The 15,118-nt window shown below is 39.6% G+C and overlaps 1 protein-coding gene across 13 annotated transcripts; it reads left to right on the forward strand.

Moving 5' to 3' along the window:
- The first annotated feature begins 744 nt into the window (after positions 1 to 744).
- Positions 745 to 14,717, forward strand: RNF146 (ring finger protein 146). 13 transcript variants are annotated; one of them, XM_036316829.1, is made up of 5 exons: positions 771 to 855; positions 2,142 to 2,217; positions 2,939 to 3,044; positions 10,154 to 10,259; positions 12,844 to 14,717. In XM_036316829.1, coding segments are annotated over exons 4-5 (1,074 nt in total). In that variant the 5' UTR covers positions 771 to 855; positions 2,142 to 2,217; positions 2,939 to 3,044; positions 10,154 to 10,257; the 3' UTR covers positions 13,916 to 14,717. The 13 variants fall into 13 exon arrangements, with proteins under 13 accessions (XP_036172725.1, XP_036172733.1, XP_036172724.1 ...); XM_036316831.1 differs by lacking the exon at positions 2,142 to 2,217 and having other exon boundaries at positions 769 to 855; XM_036316841.1 differs by lacking the exon at positions 2,142 to 2,217 and having other exon boundaries at positions 769 to 855; positions 10,159 to 10,259.
- The last annotated feature ends 401 nt before the right edge of the window (positions 14,718 to 15,118 follow it).

A 15,118-nucleotide genomic window follows, 5' to 3' on the forward strand; every position in this document is an offset into this window, starting at 1 on the left:
TTTCTAACCTTGAATAAACAGTTAATGAGATCTCACATGCAACAGCATTGCAAGTAAGAAGATACTGGCATGGAATGCTTGTCTTTTAAAAGACAAAAAGCATGCTCTCCCACCCTCTTCATTTTACTCCGTATTAAGACAGTACCATCAGCTCCATAAAAGATAAAGGGATATGCTAAAATGAAATGAGGCTATTGTCAAAATGTTGTTTAAAACCACAAGCATGCAACAAAATAAACCATTTGCTCAGTTTTAGAGTCTTATGCTAATTAATCTCTTCCTCCAGCTTCCCCTGCGCTAGTCTAAGAAAAATGGGTCCAAAAAGAAAGATCCATTTCCCCCCGATTAAATTGCTCAACCTTTCCAAAAATGAATAAATTGGAACGGACCTAGAGGACTCCCTTTTTTTCTTTTTCTTTTTTTTAACCGAGAACAAGCAGTATTGTGGCAAGGGCTCTTCTCCCCCCCCATCCCAGGGCTTCTAGGCAGCACCACCTGCTGGTCCTGTGCGTGTCTTACTGCCTCGGCCCCAAAGCTCCCTCCGCGGGACCTGCACTCCTCCCGAGCCTTCTGCACCCAATTGCAGCGAAAGCAAAATAAAAGGCAGCGAGAAGGCCCCAGGACGTGAAATCGCAGCCCCGCCAAGGCAGGAGAAGGCGGAGAGCCAGCCGCGCGCTTTCAGGGACCCGGGACCTAGGGCGGGAGGGGAGGGCGGCGCTGCTTCCGGCGCGCAAGCCCCGCCCCCCGCGACGCGACGGGCGGTCACATGACTGCCGCGCGCGCTCCCGGCCGCTGCGGGCTCCGCTCGGGCCGAAGAGAAAAGACGGCGAGGTGGCCGCGGCCGTGGCCGGAGAGGTGGGAGTCGGGGCCAAGTCCTCGCGGGGGGCGGGAGGGGAGCCAGCCACCGCGGGGTCCTCGCCTGGGAGAGGAGGCCGGGCTGCGGCGTCCCCTCCGGCCGCGACACGCTCGGGGCCGGCCCTGCGCTGCGGGCCTGGGAGGGCCGGCGGCGGGGTCAGGGGCCGGTGCGTAGCGGGGGACGCCCTTGGGCCGCGGCGGCCGCCCTGTCCACCGCGAGGTGGGGTCGCTGGGCCCATCAGCCCCGGGGCCGCCCCCGCCGCGGCTGCTGTCGCAGGCGAGCAGACTGTGGCGGGCGCTGCGTGGCCGGCCCCCGCCGCGGCCCCTGTCCCGGCGACGGCCCGCAGCCGGCCGCGGTCGGGGTGCGAGAGGCGGAGCCGCGGCCATTACTGCGCAGCCTCTTCCGCCGGGGTCCTCGTCGCTGCCTTCCGCGGCCGCCGGGTCCCTCTCCCCTCCCCTCGGCGGGGGTGGCAGGCCCCCACCACCCGGGGTCCTTCCGACCGCGGGACTTCGGGGCGGCGGTGGCTTGGGGGGTAGCCCGCTCCCGGTTTCCCGTGCGGAGGCCTCTCCCCGGGGCTGGGGGTCAGGTCGCACCCGGGGTGGACGGTCCCTGCATTCTGTCCTTTGCTGGGGTGTCTCTGGCCGCTGCTTTCTCTCGCTTCCCTGCCGGGGGTCCCCCTCCCCGCTCGGTGTCTGGGTCTTGCCTACCGCGGAGAGGAGTCCCCCCGCCTGATCCCATGTAAACCCAGCGCTGCATCTGCCAAGCGGTTTTGATGATGATCGCAGCATCGGGACCAGGAGGACGTCTCTCAGCACCGGTGGAGCCTCCAAAAACCCTCAGTGCATCGTAAAAGCGGAGGCTGTGGCTTTGTTCTCCCGGGTGCCGGGTGCGGAGCGCCCCCCACCCCCCAGCCCGCCCGGAAAAGTGCGGGCCCCCCATTGTTGTCGCTGTTTATCTTCCAGAGGTGCCTGCGGATGGGCTGCAACATTGCTTTAAGTTTGCACACACATTCTGGCCACTGGATCCGCCTCCCTCCCCCCTCGGTATCCGTTTCCGTATATGTTTTTCTTTTCCCTAGCTGGCATTTTAGTGAGCATTATTGAGCAAGTTTTCAGAAGCCCGTACGTTTTGTTTACGTAATGTTTTTGTAATACTGGCCCTGGAATTGAGGGGAGAAGAAAGCCAAGAAGTGTTAGAAAACTGTGTGTCTCTCTGAGTGATGGACATTTCAGTTGCCCTCCCCCCACCCCACCCCCAATCCCGATGTGTTTACTTTTTTAAACAGGATGCGAAAGTATATACTGGCATTGAAAAGTAGAATATCATTACAGAATTTGGAAGACTTAAGACTCTTTTTAAAAGTGAGTCTATATTTAGATATTTTTTTTTAGAGACGTGGTATGTAGGACACATGAAGAAAACGACCCGCACAAATAGGGTTCATGATGCTGGTTTTGGTGTTTTTTTATGACCAGCAAATGTTTGTGATGAGTACCCGGGTGTTCTAAAAACACATGGAAATAGGTCAAGTAAATCTCATTCTAAAGAGGGAGAGTGAACGTCACTCTAGAAACAGGTTTTGGATGTGTTTGTTTTAGCCTTGTAGATCTGAAATTGGAGCATTTTGTTAAGCCCAATCTTTGATTTAGAATTTGTTTCAAAGGGGCCACTAAGTTGTGGCCAAAATGAAAACAATGGTAAACCATTGCAGGTTTTGTTACTTACTGATCGTTAAAATCTTGGTAGTGTTATAACCATCAGGAAAATTATATTTCTAAAGAGCTGGTCATTAGACGAGAGGAAGGAATAAAGAGGAAGGAATAAAGAAATGGAGACATGTTTCAACTGGTAAAATATTTTGTCAGTGTCCACCAACTTGAATTGTCAGAAGAATGGCGCAGGTATTTTTTAATGACTCAAAAATGATTTCCTAACTCGTTAGAAAAAAAATGATAGTATTAAATCTTTTCTTTTCATGATATTGACCTGTTTAGATAGTATTATGTATTAGCTATTTACTAGCATGAAGCACCTGACATGCTGTCAGTTGGATATTTCAGTGCTTTCTTTCCTCCCGTGCAGTAACAGTAGGTCCTGAACCTTTTCCATTCTCTTGCCTGGCTTCTCATTGTGCCTAAGGAACCTGAATTTGCGAAACAACAGGCTGAATTAAGAGCAATCTCTGTGGGTATGAAAACCATCTTGTTAACATTCTGCTGCAACCATGTGTGCTTATTTATGGACTATTTAGTGTTCCTGGCTTATTACCTTTTCGGTTAATTAAAACAAAACCTGCTGTTAAGTGAATGTTAAAGTATTTAGAATTACAGAAGTAGAGAGCAGGGTGAAATAACCAAGACATGGGAGTTCTGACATGACCATTAGTGGCAGAGACTTTCTTATTTACAAATAATTGTAGGCTATGAAGCTCCTGTTTGATACGATTAAAAGACAATATTTGTTCACATTTCATTTCGTGTTTTGTTAAAATGCAGAGCCAACCGCATTTTGGGGTGAAAATTTAAAGGTTTAATGCTTGAGTATGAAGATTGTGAAGGCTATAGGTAGCCATCCAGTGATATTTTTTGAAGGAAGTGCTATACAATAAGGGAAATAATTCTTTAAAGTATTGGACCCCCATGTAGTGGAAAAGAGTTTTCAAGTTTTTCGGTATGACCTGTGCTTTCTGTAAGTTGAGTTTTAACGGGGAGGGGGGTGGGGGGGAGCTAAAAATGGAAACATTAGGGCATTTGGTGACATCTCAGTTTGGGACTCTTAAGAAATCCAAAGATGTATATGGTAAATTACAGCCCATCTCTAGTCTTCCTTTTACTGGTCCTTTTTTTTTTAGTTTGTATAACAAAAATTGGAAGGTTTGAAGTATTTTTCTTTTCTGTCTTTGATTTTATATAAAATATTTTCCTGTTTTATATATTTTGAATAAACAAAAAGTAAAAACTATTTTATTAAACATTAGAAAATGTTTAATTAGAAAATACAGGAATTCTTCAAATCTCTATAATTTGATATTTTAACTGTTACTAGTATATGCTTATCTTTTTCTTTGGCTCTTTAAAAAGATATTCATTTGAATCTACTATCTGAAAAATAAACTTGTTTTTTTTTTTGTTTTCACCTTACGACTGACTTGAAAAGTGGAATTATAATACTAGATATTTTCAGAAAAAATAACAGTATATGCAAATATCAGGAGTGTGAATTTGTTGAGTGGCCATAAGATATAAATAATACAATATTACTTCTTTTTTCAGTTATACTTATTTAATTAGTTGAGTCGGTGAATTATGTCAAGTCACTGATGGTTTCTAAACTCCTTCAATATATTTTCAATATAGTTTCTCACTTTTCTTTTCCCCTCCAGAATTGTTAAGGGAGGGAAATATCTTAATTTAGTTTTAAGTCTTTTCTCTTTTTATGCTTTTTATGTTATCTTTCTAGAGAAGGAATATTAATGTATTAACTAATTGATATTTGCATGTTAAGATTTTGTGTAAAGTTTACTATAGTGATTCACAAATTGTATTGAGTTTGATTTATAATTTACAAATCACCCATTGCAGCAGGGCTTACTAGTATGTATGGTTGAATTACTTATGCTTGCCAAATTATTTCTGGCCTGTAGTTAGAATTACACTACACTATTTTTGGATTTTGGGTTGAAAGTAAAAGCCTCTCCCTCTCCCCATTTAAGAAAAAAATCTTTGATTTCAAATGTAGATGATTTCTGAGAGCTATTTCACATGTCCTTCTAAATGTTAACATTCCATGCCCTATTTTGTACCCATTTGCAGAAGTTAGAGCTAATGGGTCAGTTTGGCAGAATTGTGACCACCTAAATCTCTCAATTTTTTATCTCAATAGAATATGCAAATTTTCTTTTTATCTGCCAGCAAGGATGAGCGAAAAGTAACATGGAGATCATTTTCTGTATTTAGAGAGTCTGGTAGTAAATAGCCAGTTTTGTGTTAAAAAATAATAGTTAACATACAAAACATTCTAAACCTGAACTGTCCAGTATGGTAGCCACTAGCCACATGGAGCTATTGCGCACTTGATATGTGGCTAGTCTGAATGGAGTTGTGCTATGTAAGTTTAAAAAACACACTGGATTTGAAAGAGTATATACACACACATATAAGAATGTAAAATTCCACATTAATAATTTCTTTATACTGAATATATGTGGAAATGATAATGTTTTGAATATTTTAGGCTAAATAAAATATACTTTTAAATTAATTTTACTGTTTTTTTAATTCTTAATATGGCTAAGAGAAAATTTGAATTTTTAGGCCTTTTCTCTGAGATACAGTACATTGAAGAAAAAAAATTCTTTTTAAGATACTTGAGTTTGAATCCCATCACCCAGTATTGATTATCAAATCCTTGTGAAATTGGGTTTCATCATTTCTAATTGGATATAGTCATTATCTCCCAGAGTTGTTTTGAGCATCCAATGATGTGGGTCTAATAGTGCTTCCAAACTTTAATATGCATATGAATCACCTGGATCCATACTTTTCATTTGTAAGGTACCCAGGTGATCCTGATACTGGTTGGGGATCACAGTTTACATAGCTAATATCTGGATTACTATATGGGTTTTTGTTCATTTTCCTTACCCCAGTTGTTACTGTCTATTTAGAATCTGTGAAAATTATCCATAGGATATAAAAATTGGAAAAGTTACTGTAGCTTGCAAGATTTATTAAAATTGGTTTTATTCATGGATTTTTATCTGCATTCTGGAGAATTCATTGTCAGTGAACAATAGTTAGGTAAATCTTGTGCTTATCAAAAGATAAAAAGATGGCTTGAATGTTATATTTGTAAATGTAGTGATTCCTGCTGTTTGACTTTAAGCTCTTTAAAGAAAGGATTAGAACTTAGATATCTTTATATATTTTTGTGGCTGAGTGCCTTGTTCACAGTTAGACTCAAATGTTGTGATATGTAAGTAAATAAGTTTAGCTTTTTGATATTTTATTTCTCTTAACAATTATATTAGGAATTAGCTTTTCATTCATCCAAGAAATACCAGTTTAAGTCAACAAAATTGATCAGCATTATACTAGCCACTTAGAGATATAAAAACAGCCCCTAACCACAAGGGGTTCATGGTTTAATAGAAGAAGGCTGTACAAAATATAGGTGAATGAACAATTTTTTGGAGATAGAGGAAGTTACAGTGGCATTAATAAGTTGTAAAACAGGTAGCCTATGCCAGACAGGAGGAAATGCAGAATTACAAAAGAAAGTTTGGAGAGCTGAGTAAGGTGGTATAACTAGAGTATTAGTCTGTTAGCGTGGCTGTGGGAAATGGATAATACTAGAGTTCTGTATAGGTTTCAGCTCATTAAGGCCTATGAATGTTGTCTTAAGAAGCTTTTATTGTATAGGTTGGAGAGTCAGTATAGAGCTTCACATATGGGAGGTCCATTTTGGCTTTTAAGTATATCATTCAGAGGCTTAGTGAATAAATTTGAGGGGTGATACTGAAGCTAGATAATCAGGCTGTACAGTAATCTAGATGAGAAATGATACATATCTAGACTAGGGAATTAGCAATGGCAAGAGAGTAGAGAGAGATTACAAAGGAGTTAGGTGTAAAAGTTGACCAAATTTGGTGTGGTTGGTTGGAGTGTGGGTGAGAAAAAGAATTTTTCGTTTTCTCCATTAGCACTCATTGGTTAAGGCATGGAAGCTGAGATGTCACATTGTTAAGATTTACACAGGGATAGGAGTTTGTGGCATGTGTGTAGATGGGAGACAGATAGGAGGGAACCAAGGGTACTGTTAAGTTAAAATGCTTGGGCTCCAGATTCGACAGGAAAGAAAATGAGAATGGGAATTGGATAAAGGAAAGGTGATGGTTAAGAGACTGGAAGTCCCCGTGAAAGTAATGAGCAGGTGTGGGAATGAGTAAGTGAGCCAGAAGGACCAGAGTTTGTGGTCTGAGAATGAGGTTAAGATTTAGAGAGGCAGCAGTTTTAGGTGGCATCTGATTCTAAATGTGGCCATCATACTTTGTTTCTGGAGGAAGGGGGTGAAATCCTTTGAATTCAGGATTTTAGGAACTAAAAACTGAGGACACTGTTTCTCATATTGTGTTTGAAGCATTACTTGCATCAGTAGCACTTGAAGTGAGATTCCTGGGTTTTATCCTTGTCTATTGGCCTAGAATCTCGAGGGTTAGGGCCGGAGAATGCATATTTTTAACAAGCAGCTTCAGTGGGGCAAGTTTAAAAATCTCTGAGTTAGGTGTTGGATGATTCATTCTCAGGGATATTTAAATAGATTCACAGTGATGTGTCAGGAGTTAAACTTGAAGAGAATAACCAATAGTGAGTAATGCTGTTTGAATAGTAGAATGTTTCCTCCTGTCTTGTGTGTGAAAATGGGCAATTCTCTTTGAGTAGGCTGCAGGAGGGACGTGAATGGAGTCTTCTGTGTGCCCTTGAAGTGTAGGCAACTTGAAGCTGTAGATGGTAAAGAAAAAGGATGGGGTGGAGGGAGAATCAGGACTGTAGTCATAGCATGTAAAGACTAAGTTCTAAAGTCAAAGTAAAACAAAAATGTTATTTAGAAACCCTTTTTAGTCAGTTACTTTAGAAAATTCTCTAGTTTTGAAACATTGTTTTGTTAAATTGGTGGGATAAGCTGACTTGTATTTTAAGGACATATATCATGTTTAAAACATTTGTCTTTCAAACACTAAAATACCAGATTTTGAAGTGAGATAGTGCTATGTCATGATGCTTGGTGAAGTGGAAGGAGGAAATATTAAATGTGAAGAAAGGGTCTGATGACTGAGGTGATGTTTGGTTAGTGCTTCTGGATTCTCTGGACAAGAGGCACCTTGAGAAGGTTGGCTTAATGGTTGTAAACTTGGACATGCATATAAATAGCAGGAGGTCTTACTGTGATGAGCTTGTTTTTGCACACACTACTTCCTTGAAGGTAATGGCTGTAGAATACATTTTCATCATCTTAAACAGAAATTCTACCCTTCTTTCTGGCCCCTGGTAATTGCTAATCTACTTTCTGTCTCAGAATTTGCCTGTTTTTAATATTTCATATAAATAGGATCATACATTTGTCCTTTTGTGTCTGGCCTATTTCACTTAGCATGATGTTTTCACGGCTCATCAATGTTGTAGCATTGGTCAGAACCTTATTTCTTTCTAGGGTTGAATAATACTCCATTGTATTGATATGCCATATTATCCATTCTTCTGTTATTGGGCACTTGTGTTGTGCCCACCATTTTGGTTTTGGGTGTGTTTTTTTGTTTTGTTTTGTTTTTTGGTTTTTTTTTACTTTTGTAAATAGTTCTGCAGTGAACATTGATGTACAAGTATCTGATCCCTGTTTTTAGTTCCTTTGGATATATACCGAGGAGTGAAATTGCATGGCAATCTTATGTTTAACTTTTTTGAGGAACCACCAAACTTTCCACAGTGGCTGTATTATTTTTCATTCCCATCAGCAGTGTACGAGGGTTCCATTTTCTCCATCCTCATCAATGCTTGTTACAATGTTTGTTTGTTTGTTTAAATTGTAGCCATCCAAGTAGATGTGGAATGGCATATAATTATGATTTTCATTTATATTTCTAATGACTAATAATGTTAAGCACCTTTTCCTGTACTTATTGGCCATTTATAAATCTTTGAAAAGAGTCTTTCTTTTGCCCATTTTTAAATTATTTTGGGGGGGGAGTCTTTTTGTTGTTAAGTTGTAGAAGTTCTTTTTATATTCTGGAGATTAAGCCCTTTTCAGAGAGGTGATTGATAAAAATTGTCTCCCATTCTCTAAATTGTCATTTACTTGTTTGACAATGTCTTTTGATGCCCCAAACTTTTCATTCTGATGAAGTCCAATTTATTTTTAATTTTGTTACTCATGCTTTTGGTGTCGCATCTAGGAATCCATTGCCAAATCCAAGATTATGGAGATTTACCCCGTTGTTTTCTACTAAGAGTTGTGTGGTTTTACCTCTTACATTAGGGTTATTGATCCATTTTGAGTTAATTTTGTAGATGGTGTGAAGTGGGGGTCTGATTTAATTTTTTTGCATGTGGAAATTCAGTTGTTGAAGAGACTATTTTTTTTTCCCCATTGAATGGACTTGGCACCCTTTTTGAAAATCAATTGGCCATAGATATATGGGTTTATTTCTGGACTCTTTTATTGCATCATTTGTCTATTGTTAGGCCAGTACCCACATTGTCTTGATTACTATAGCTTTGTGGTAAGTTTTGAACCAGAAATGTGAATTCTCCAGCTTTGTTCTTCTTTTTCAAGATTATTTTGGTAATTAGGGCCCATCGTAATTCCATTTGAGTTTAAGGATTGCCTTTTCCATTTCTGCAAAAAAGGTTGTTGGAATTTTTATAAGAATTATGTTGAATCTGTACATACATCATTTTGTGTAGTGTTGTCATCCAATTCATCTGTAGTGTGGTCTTCCAATTCATGAATACAGGTTGTCTGTCCATTTATTTAGCTTTTTAATTTCGCCCAGCAGTGTTTTATAGTTTTCTTTGTATAAGTCGTTTATCTCCTTGGTGAAGTGGATTCCTCAGTATTTCTTTCTTTTAGATACTACTGTAAATAGAATTGCTTTCTTGAATTCCTTTTTGGATTGTTGACTGCTAGATATAGAAATAAAACTGGCTTTTTTGTGCTCTGAACTTGCAACCTGCTGCTGTACTTGTTTACTAGCTCTAGTAGCTTTCTTGTGTATTCTTCGAGATTTTCAATATAGAGAACAGAAATAGTTTTACTATCTCTGCAAATAAGGGAAATTAACTTCTTAGCAATTTGTATGCCTTTTAATGTCTTTTCAATTCTAGTATAATGTTGAATAGCAGTGGTGAAAGCAGGCATCATTGTCTTGAAATTTTTCAACCTGTAAGATAAAATTTGCCACTGACATATGTTAAATGAAAGGATCATGCAAAATTTAATAAATTTGGTGATCTTGCTCTTCTAGCCGGTTTGGCTCAGTGGATAGAACGTCGGCCTGCGGACTGAAAGGTCCCAGGTTCGATTCCAGCCAAGGGCACACGCCTGGATTGCAGGCTCGATCCCCAGTGGGGGATGTGCAGGAGGTAGCCGATTGATGATTCTCTCTCATCATTGATGTTTCTATCTCTCTCTCTCCCTCTTCCTTCCTTTCTGAAATCAATAAAGAAATGTATTTTTTTAAAAAATTTTGGTGATCTTAATTAGTCTGTAGAGAACTTGATGTTTAAAATTTTTCTTTTGCAGCACAGGATGAACCAGCCTTGAAGAGAAAATACTACAAACTGGCTAATGGATGTGAAAATGATGTTTTATTTTTGTGACCAGCATCTGTGAGATCTGTAATAGAAATGTAAGTATGGCATCATCGTTTTTCCAGAGCTACAGTAAATTAAGTGTACTGGTATAAAATGCAGTGAATCAAATATCTATCATTTCCAGTTAATATAATATGAGTGTTTTGTATTGATTTTTTAGATGTTTTATTGAGTTAGCAATCTTATTTAAATTATTGCTAATGTAGATTTCCCAAAATCTCATCGAGGAAAGTCTTCCTAAAAAAGTGAAACTGAAGACAGCACTTGCTCTTAGAAGGCTAAAAAACTATAAAGAGCTACAGTTTCTTCTAGGTTCTTCTTTCTTTTTACATAGCAACTTGTTTACTTAAATAACCAAGTTAGGTAGACAGTATCAGCTTTTATAAATAAGAGGGACTTACTGGGTTATAAAACACTAGTTACTAAAAACTTGTTTCACTGAACTGGATTTTTAATTATTGCATTTTATACAGAGAGAATTCACTGGAATCCCCAGTTTTAGTTATTTTCTATCATTTAGTCTTTTCCAATATGATGCCTTGATTATGTATACTCATTAAAAGTGTGACCATATCATTCTTAGTGTTGAGAATTTCATAAAAAGTGAAACCAACTCTGGCTGGTTTGGCTCAGTGGATAGAGCGTCAGCCTGTGGACTGAAGGGTTTGGGTTCAATTCCGGACAAGGACATGTGCCCAGGTTGTGGGCTTGATCCCCAGTTGGGGGCGTGCAGGAGGCAGCCGATCAATGACTCTCTCTCATCATTGATGTTTCTCTCTCTCTCTCCCTCTCCGTTCCTCTCTAAAATCTCTCTCTATATATGTATATATATTGAAACCAGTAAGCATTTTTCTTTACAATTAGGGCAAATATATATTTTATTTAATTCTATTCATATGTTATCTGTCTATATATTTTTAATCCTGTAGCTCAGATAGTCTAGGTCAGTGGTCGGTAAACCTCGGATTGCGAGCCACATGCGGCTCTTTGGCCCCTTGAGTGTGGCTCTTCCACAAAATACCACGTGCGGGCACGCACGCACGTACAGTGCGATTGAAACTTCGTGGCCCATGCGCAGAAGTTGGTTTTCGGAAAGGAGATAGATGAAACAAGTATACAAGACGAGTGTGGATGGGAGAGTTGGAAGGGGTCGACCTCAGCAAACGTACCTTAATCAGATTGAGGACGTTTTTAGAAAAGTCCAGCTTAGGAGTACCCTAATTAAGTTAATAACAATGTACCTACCTATATAGTTTAAGTTGAAAAAATTTGGCTCTCAAAAGCAATTTCAATCGTTGTACTGTTGATATTTGGCTCTGTTGACTAATGAGTTTGATGACCACTGGTCTAGGTGCCAGCTGTCAAGGAATGTAGACTATGTCAAGGTTACAAAGTCATCTGACCTACTTGTCATCTGAATTACTTTCAGCCATTTTTTGTTTCTCTACTTCATATTGGCCAGTGTATCTAGAAGGCTGATCCAGGGGAACTTACATGTGAGATGAGGTGGGGGCCAGACCATACAGGGCATATAGATCCTGGTCTTTATTGTAAAATCAACAAGGGATATGGTTGAACAAATTAAAAGGCATATACAATAATTAAACAGTTTACTTGGTGGCTAGGGAAGTGTAGAGGTGGGTAGTAGATGATTCAGGAAATATTTAGGAGATAAAATTGATAAGACATGTTTTGGACGGGAGAAGGATAAGAGAAGGGCAGTTTCAGGTCTGGATTTCTAGCTTGAAAAAGCAGATGGTTATCGGTGTCACGGGGGTGGGGGGCTTTTAAGGAGTAAATAAGGAGGAAGCAGATCTTGAATAGTTTTTGTGCCTTCAAGGCATCCACGAAGAGATCTAAAATAGGCGATTAGGGCTAGGGCTGAAAAGAGATCTGGGCTGGTGATGTCAATTGTGAATCATTTGTATATAGGTAACAGTTGAAGCCCTGAGAATAGATGAGGTCATCTTGAAAGAGCACAGCAAGAAGAGCACATAGCTTATAAAAAGGTCACAGAGAGGGAATGCAGTTTAACCAGTGTTTTCAGATTTACCGCAGGGATAAGGAACTTCTGGGATTTCACCTTTAGTCTTAATTTCATATGGTATACTTGTCAAGTACCAAAAGTATATTGTCATATGGTACTGTTTGCAAAATTGACACTTAGTAACTGAAAGGTTACAAAACCGTCGCTTTCTGTGATCATCTGATTTCAGGCATTTTGTTTCTCTGCTTTCCAGACTGATTGTCAAAGTCAGTGTAGAGTGGACTGTGCATTTCAAAATCTTTGCACGTAGTTCTATCTTACAAGGTCTGTGACTGAATAGAAACGGTATATTAAAAACCATTCTATACCTTACTTGTATTTTTTTACTTTTGACTTAACATTTGTATGCCTTATTCCCCGCCCCGCACGCTCAAGTAAAAATCAATGACATACAAACCAAAAAGGTTTCTCTATACAAGTTACAGTTTTTTTCTCTATTTTCACTTCTGTATCCCTATTCATTGTCTAGTATGTGGTTTGCATATAATAGGTGTTTAATAAGTTTTTTCTGAATTGTTGATTTAAGAGTTAAAACCTGATTTTAATATATGTATTTCCTTTCGTTTTCTTAGGATGGCTGGCTGTGGTGAAATTGATCACTCAGTAAACATGCTTCCTACGAACAGGAAAGCGAATGAATCCTGTGCTAATACTGCACCTTCTCTAACTGTCCCCGAATGTGCCATTTGTCTGCAAACATGTGTTCACCCAGTCAGTCTGCCTTGTAAGCATGTTTTCTGCTACCTATGTGTAAAGGGAGCTTCATGGCTTGGAAAGCGATGTGCCCTCTGTCGACAAGAAATTCCCGAGGATTTCCTTGACAAGCCAACCTTATTGTCACCAGAAGAACTCAAGGCAGCAAGTAGAGGAAATGGTGAATACGCATGGTATTATGAAGGAAGAAACGGGTGGTGGCAGTATGACGAACGCACGAGTAGGGAGCTGGAAGATGCTTTTTCCAAAGGTAAAAAGAGCACTGAAATGTTAATTGCCGGGTTTCTGTATGTTGCTGATCTTGAAAATATGGTTCAATATAGGCGAAATGAACATGGACGTCGCAGGAAGATGAAGCGGGACATAATAGATATACCAAAGAAGGGAGTAGCCGGACTTAGGCTGGACTGTGATGCTAATACCGTAAACCTAGCAAGAGAGAGCTCTGCCGATGGAGCGGACAGTGTATCGGCACAGAGTGGAGCTTCGGTTCAGCCTCTAGTGTCGTCGTCTGTGAGGCCCCTGACGTCGGTAGATGGTCAGTTAACGAGCCCTGTGACACCATCCCCTGATGCAAGCACTTCTCTGGAAGACTCTTTTGCTCATTTACAACTCGGTGGAGACAGCCTGGCTGAAAGGAGTCATAGGGGGGAAGGAGAAGAAGATCGTGAATTACCGTCCTCAGGCAGGGTACCGGCACCAGACGCCTCCATTGAAGAAACTGAATCAGATGCCAGTAGTGATAGTGAGGATGTGTCAGCGCTTGTTGCACAACACTCCTTGACCCAACAGAGACTTTTGGTTCCTAATGCAAACCAGACAGTATCTGATCGATCAGTAACTGATGGATCACTAGCAGGGGGTGGAACAGTGAGTGCCAGTGTCAGATCTAGAAGGCCTGATGGACAGTGCACAGTAACTGAAGTTTAAATAAAAGTCTTCAGCTCCATGCTCAAGGTTAAAATGGTTATCTGTAAATTTCTGCCCACATAACATTATACTCATCCCTAGTAGTACATTTTTGGGAGTTGGGGTGGGAAGGGGTATAGGAAGGATAGACCTATAATTAAAATGTCCAGTCTAACATGTCTCTGTTGAGAAATTTATTTAAGGAACTTGGGTGTTAATAGTTGAAAGCTGTTTAGTAATAACCCAGTTTTCTTGAAGTCTGTTTATTTTATAGTTTTAAAAAATTCCGTTCTTTTGGCCGGCGTGTATGTATTATCTGTGCATTAATGGTCCCATCTGACTTTTGCATTTTGTCTTACTTTCCTGCATGGATTGACATAAAGCCATTACTAAAATTTGGCACCTATGAGATGTCGTATCAGTTTTAACAGGAAGCTTAATTAATGTGAGAATACATGTGAATTTGGGGTTTTAAAATAGACAAAAACTATTTAATAGTAAAGTTACTGAAATGGAAATGTAAAGAAAACACCTAATTTATGTTTCATAATCTTGTCTGTAACATATTCATGGCGTTCCCATAGACTTTGCTGTCTAGTCCTTGTAGTTTGAAGTTTCTCTTGATCGTTTTCTTTTTGGTTACAAAATTTATAATTTAATAAATACTAGAATTTATCAAAAATCATTTGTCTCTTGCTTGAGTCTGGAAAGAGGATGTTAACATTTTGACATTTGTAACCAAAGGTCTATCAAAACGTGGTTTCAATTACTGGTATTCAGCTTAAATGAGTCACCTGCTCAGAAAAGTCTGATTTTTTTTTTTCATAGAGAGTATTTAAACAGAATCTGCAGGGAATGTGCATGGAATAAATACATATGGAAATAGACCTAAAGCCTGTGAGACAAATTTCTTCAATAACGTAGTAGAGACCATACGTATTTTAGATTTTTCTTGCCAGTCTTCATTAGTGGTCTGATACTCATCTGAATTAAATGGTAGGCTTACCAGTATTGGTAGACACAAACTACTTTTACACAAAATGTTGTAGAACCTGTGACAAGGTAGGAAATACTGGGTTCACTTGGTAATCCAGAGTTTGGTTCTGCAAAAAAAGTAATGTAAGTTTATCTTACTACATTTTCCTAGCTCAAAACAGTAGGATCATGTTGATGAAACGTGTAAGTTATTTTAAATAATTTTAAAATGTGAATTGAATTTTACAA

Source organism: Myotis myotis, unplaced genomic scaffold (assembly GCF_014108235.1).
Source record: "Myotis myotis isolate mMyoMyo1 unplaced genomic scaffold, mMyoMyo1.p scaffold_m19_p_7, whole genome shotgun sequence".
NCBI lineage: Eukaryota > Metazoa > Chordata > Mammalia > Chiroptera > Vespertilionidae > Myotis > Myotis myotis.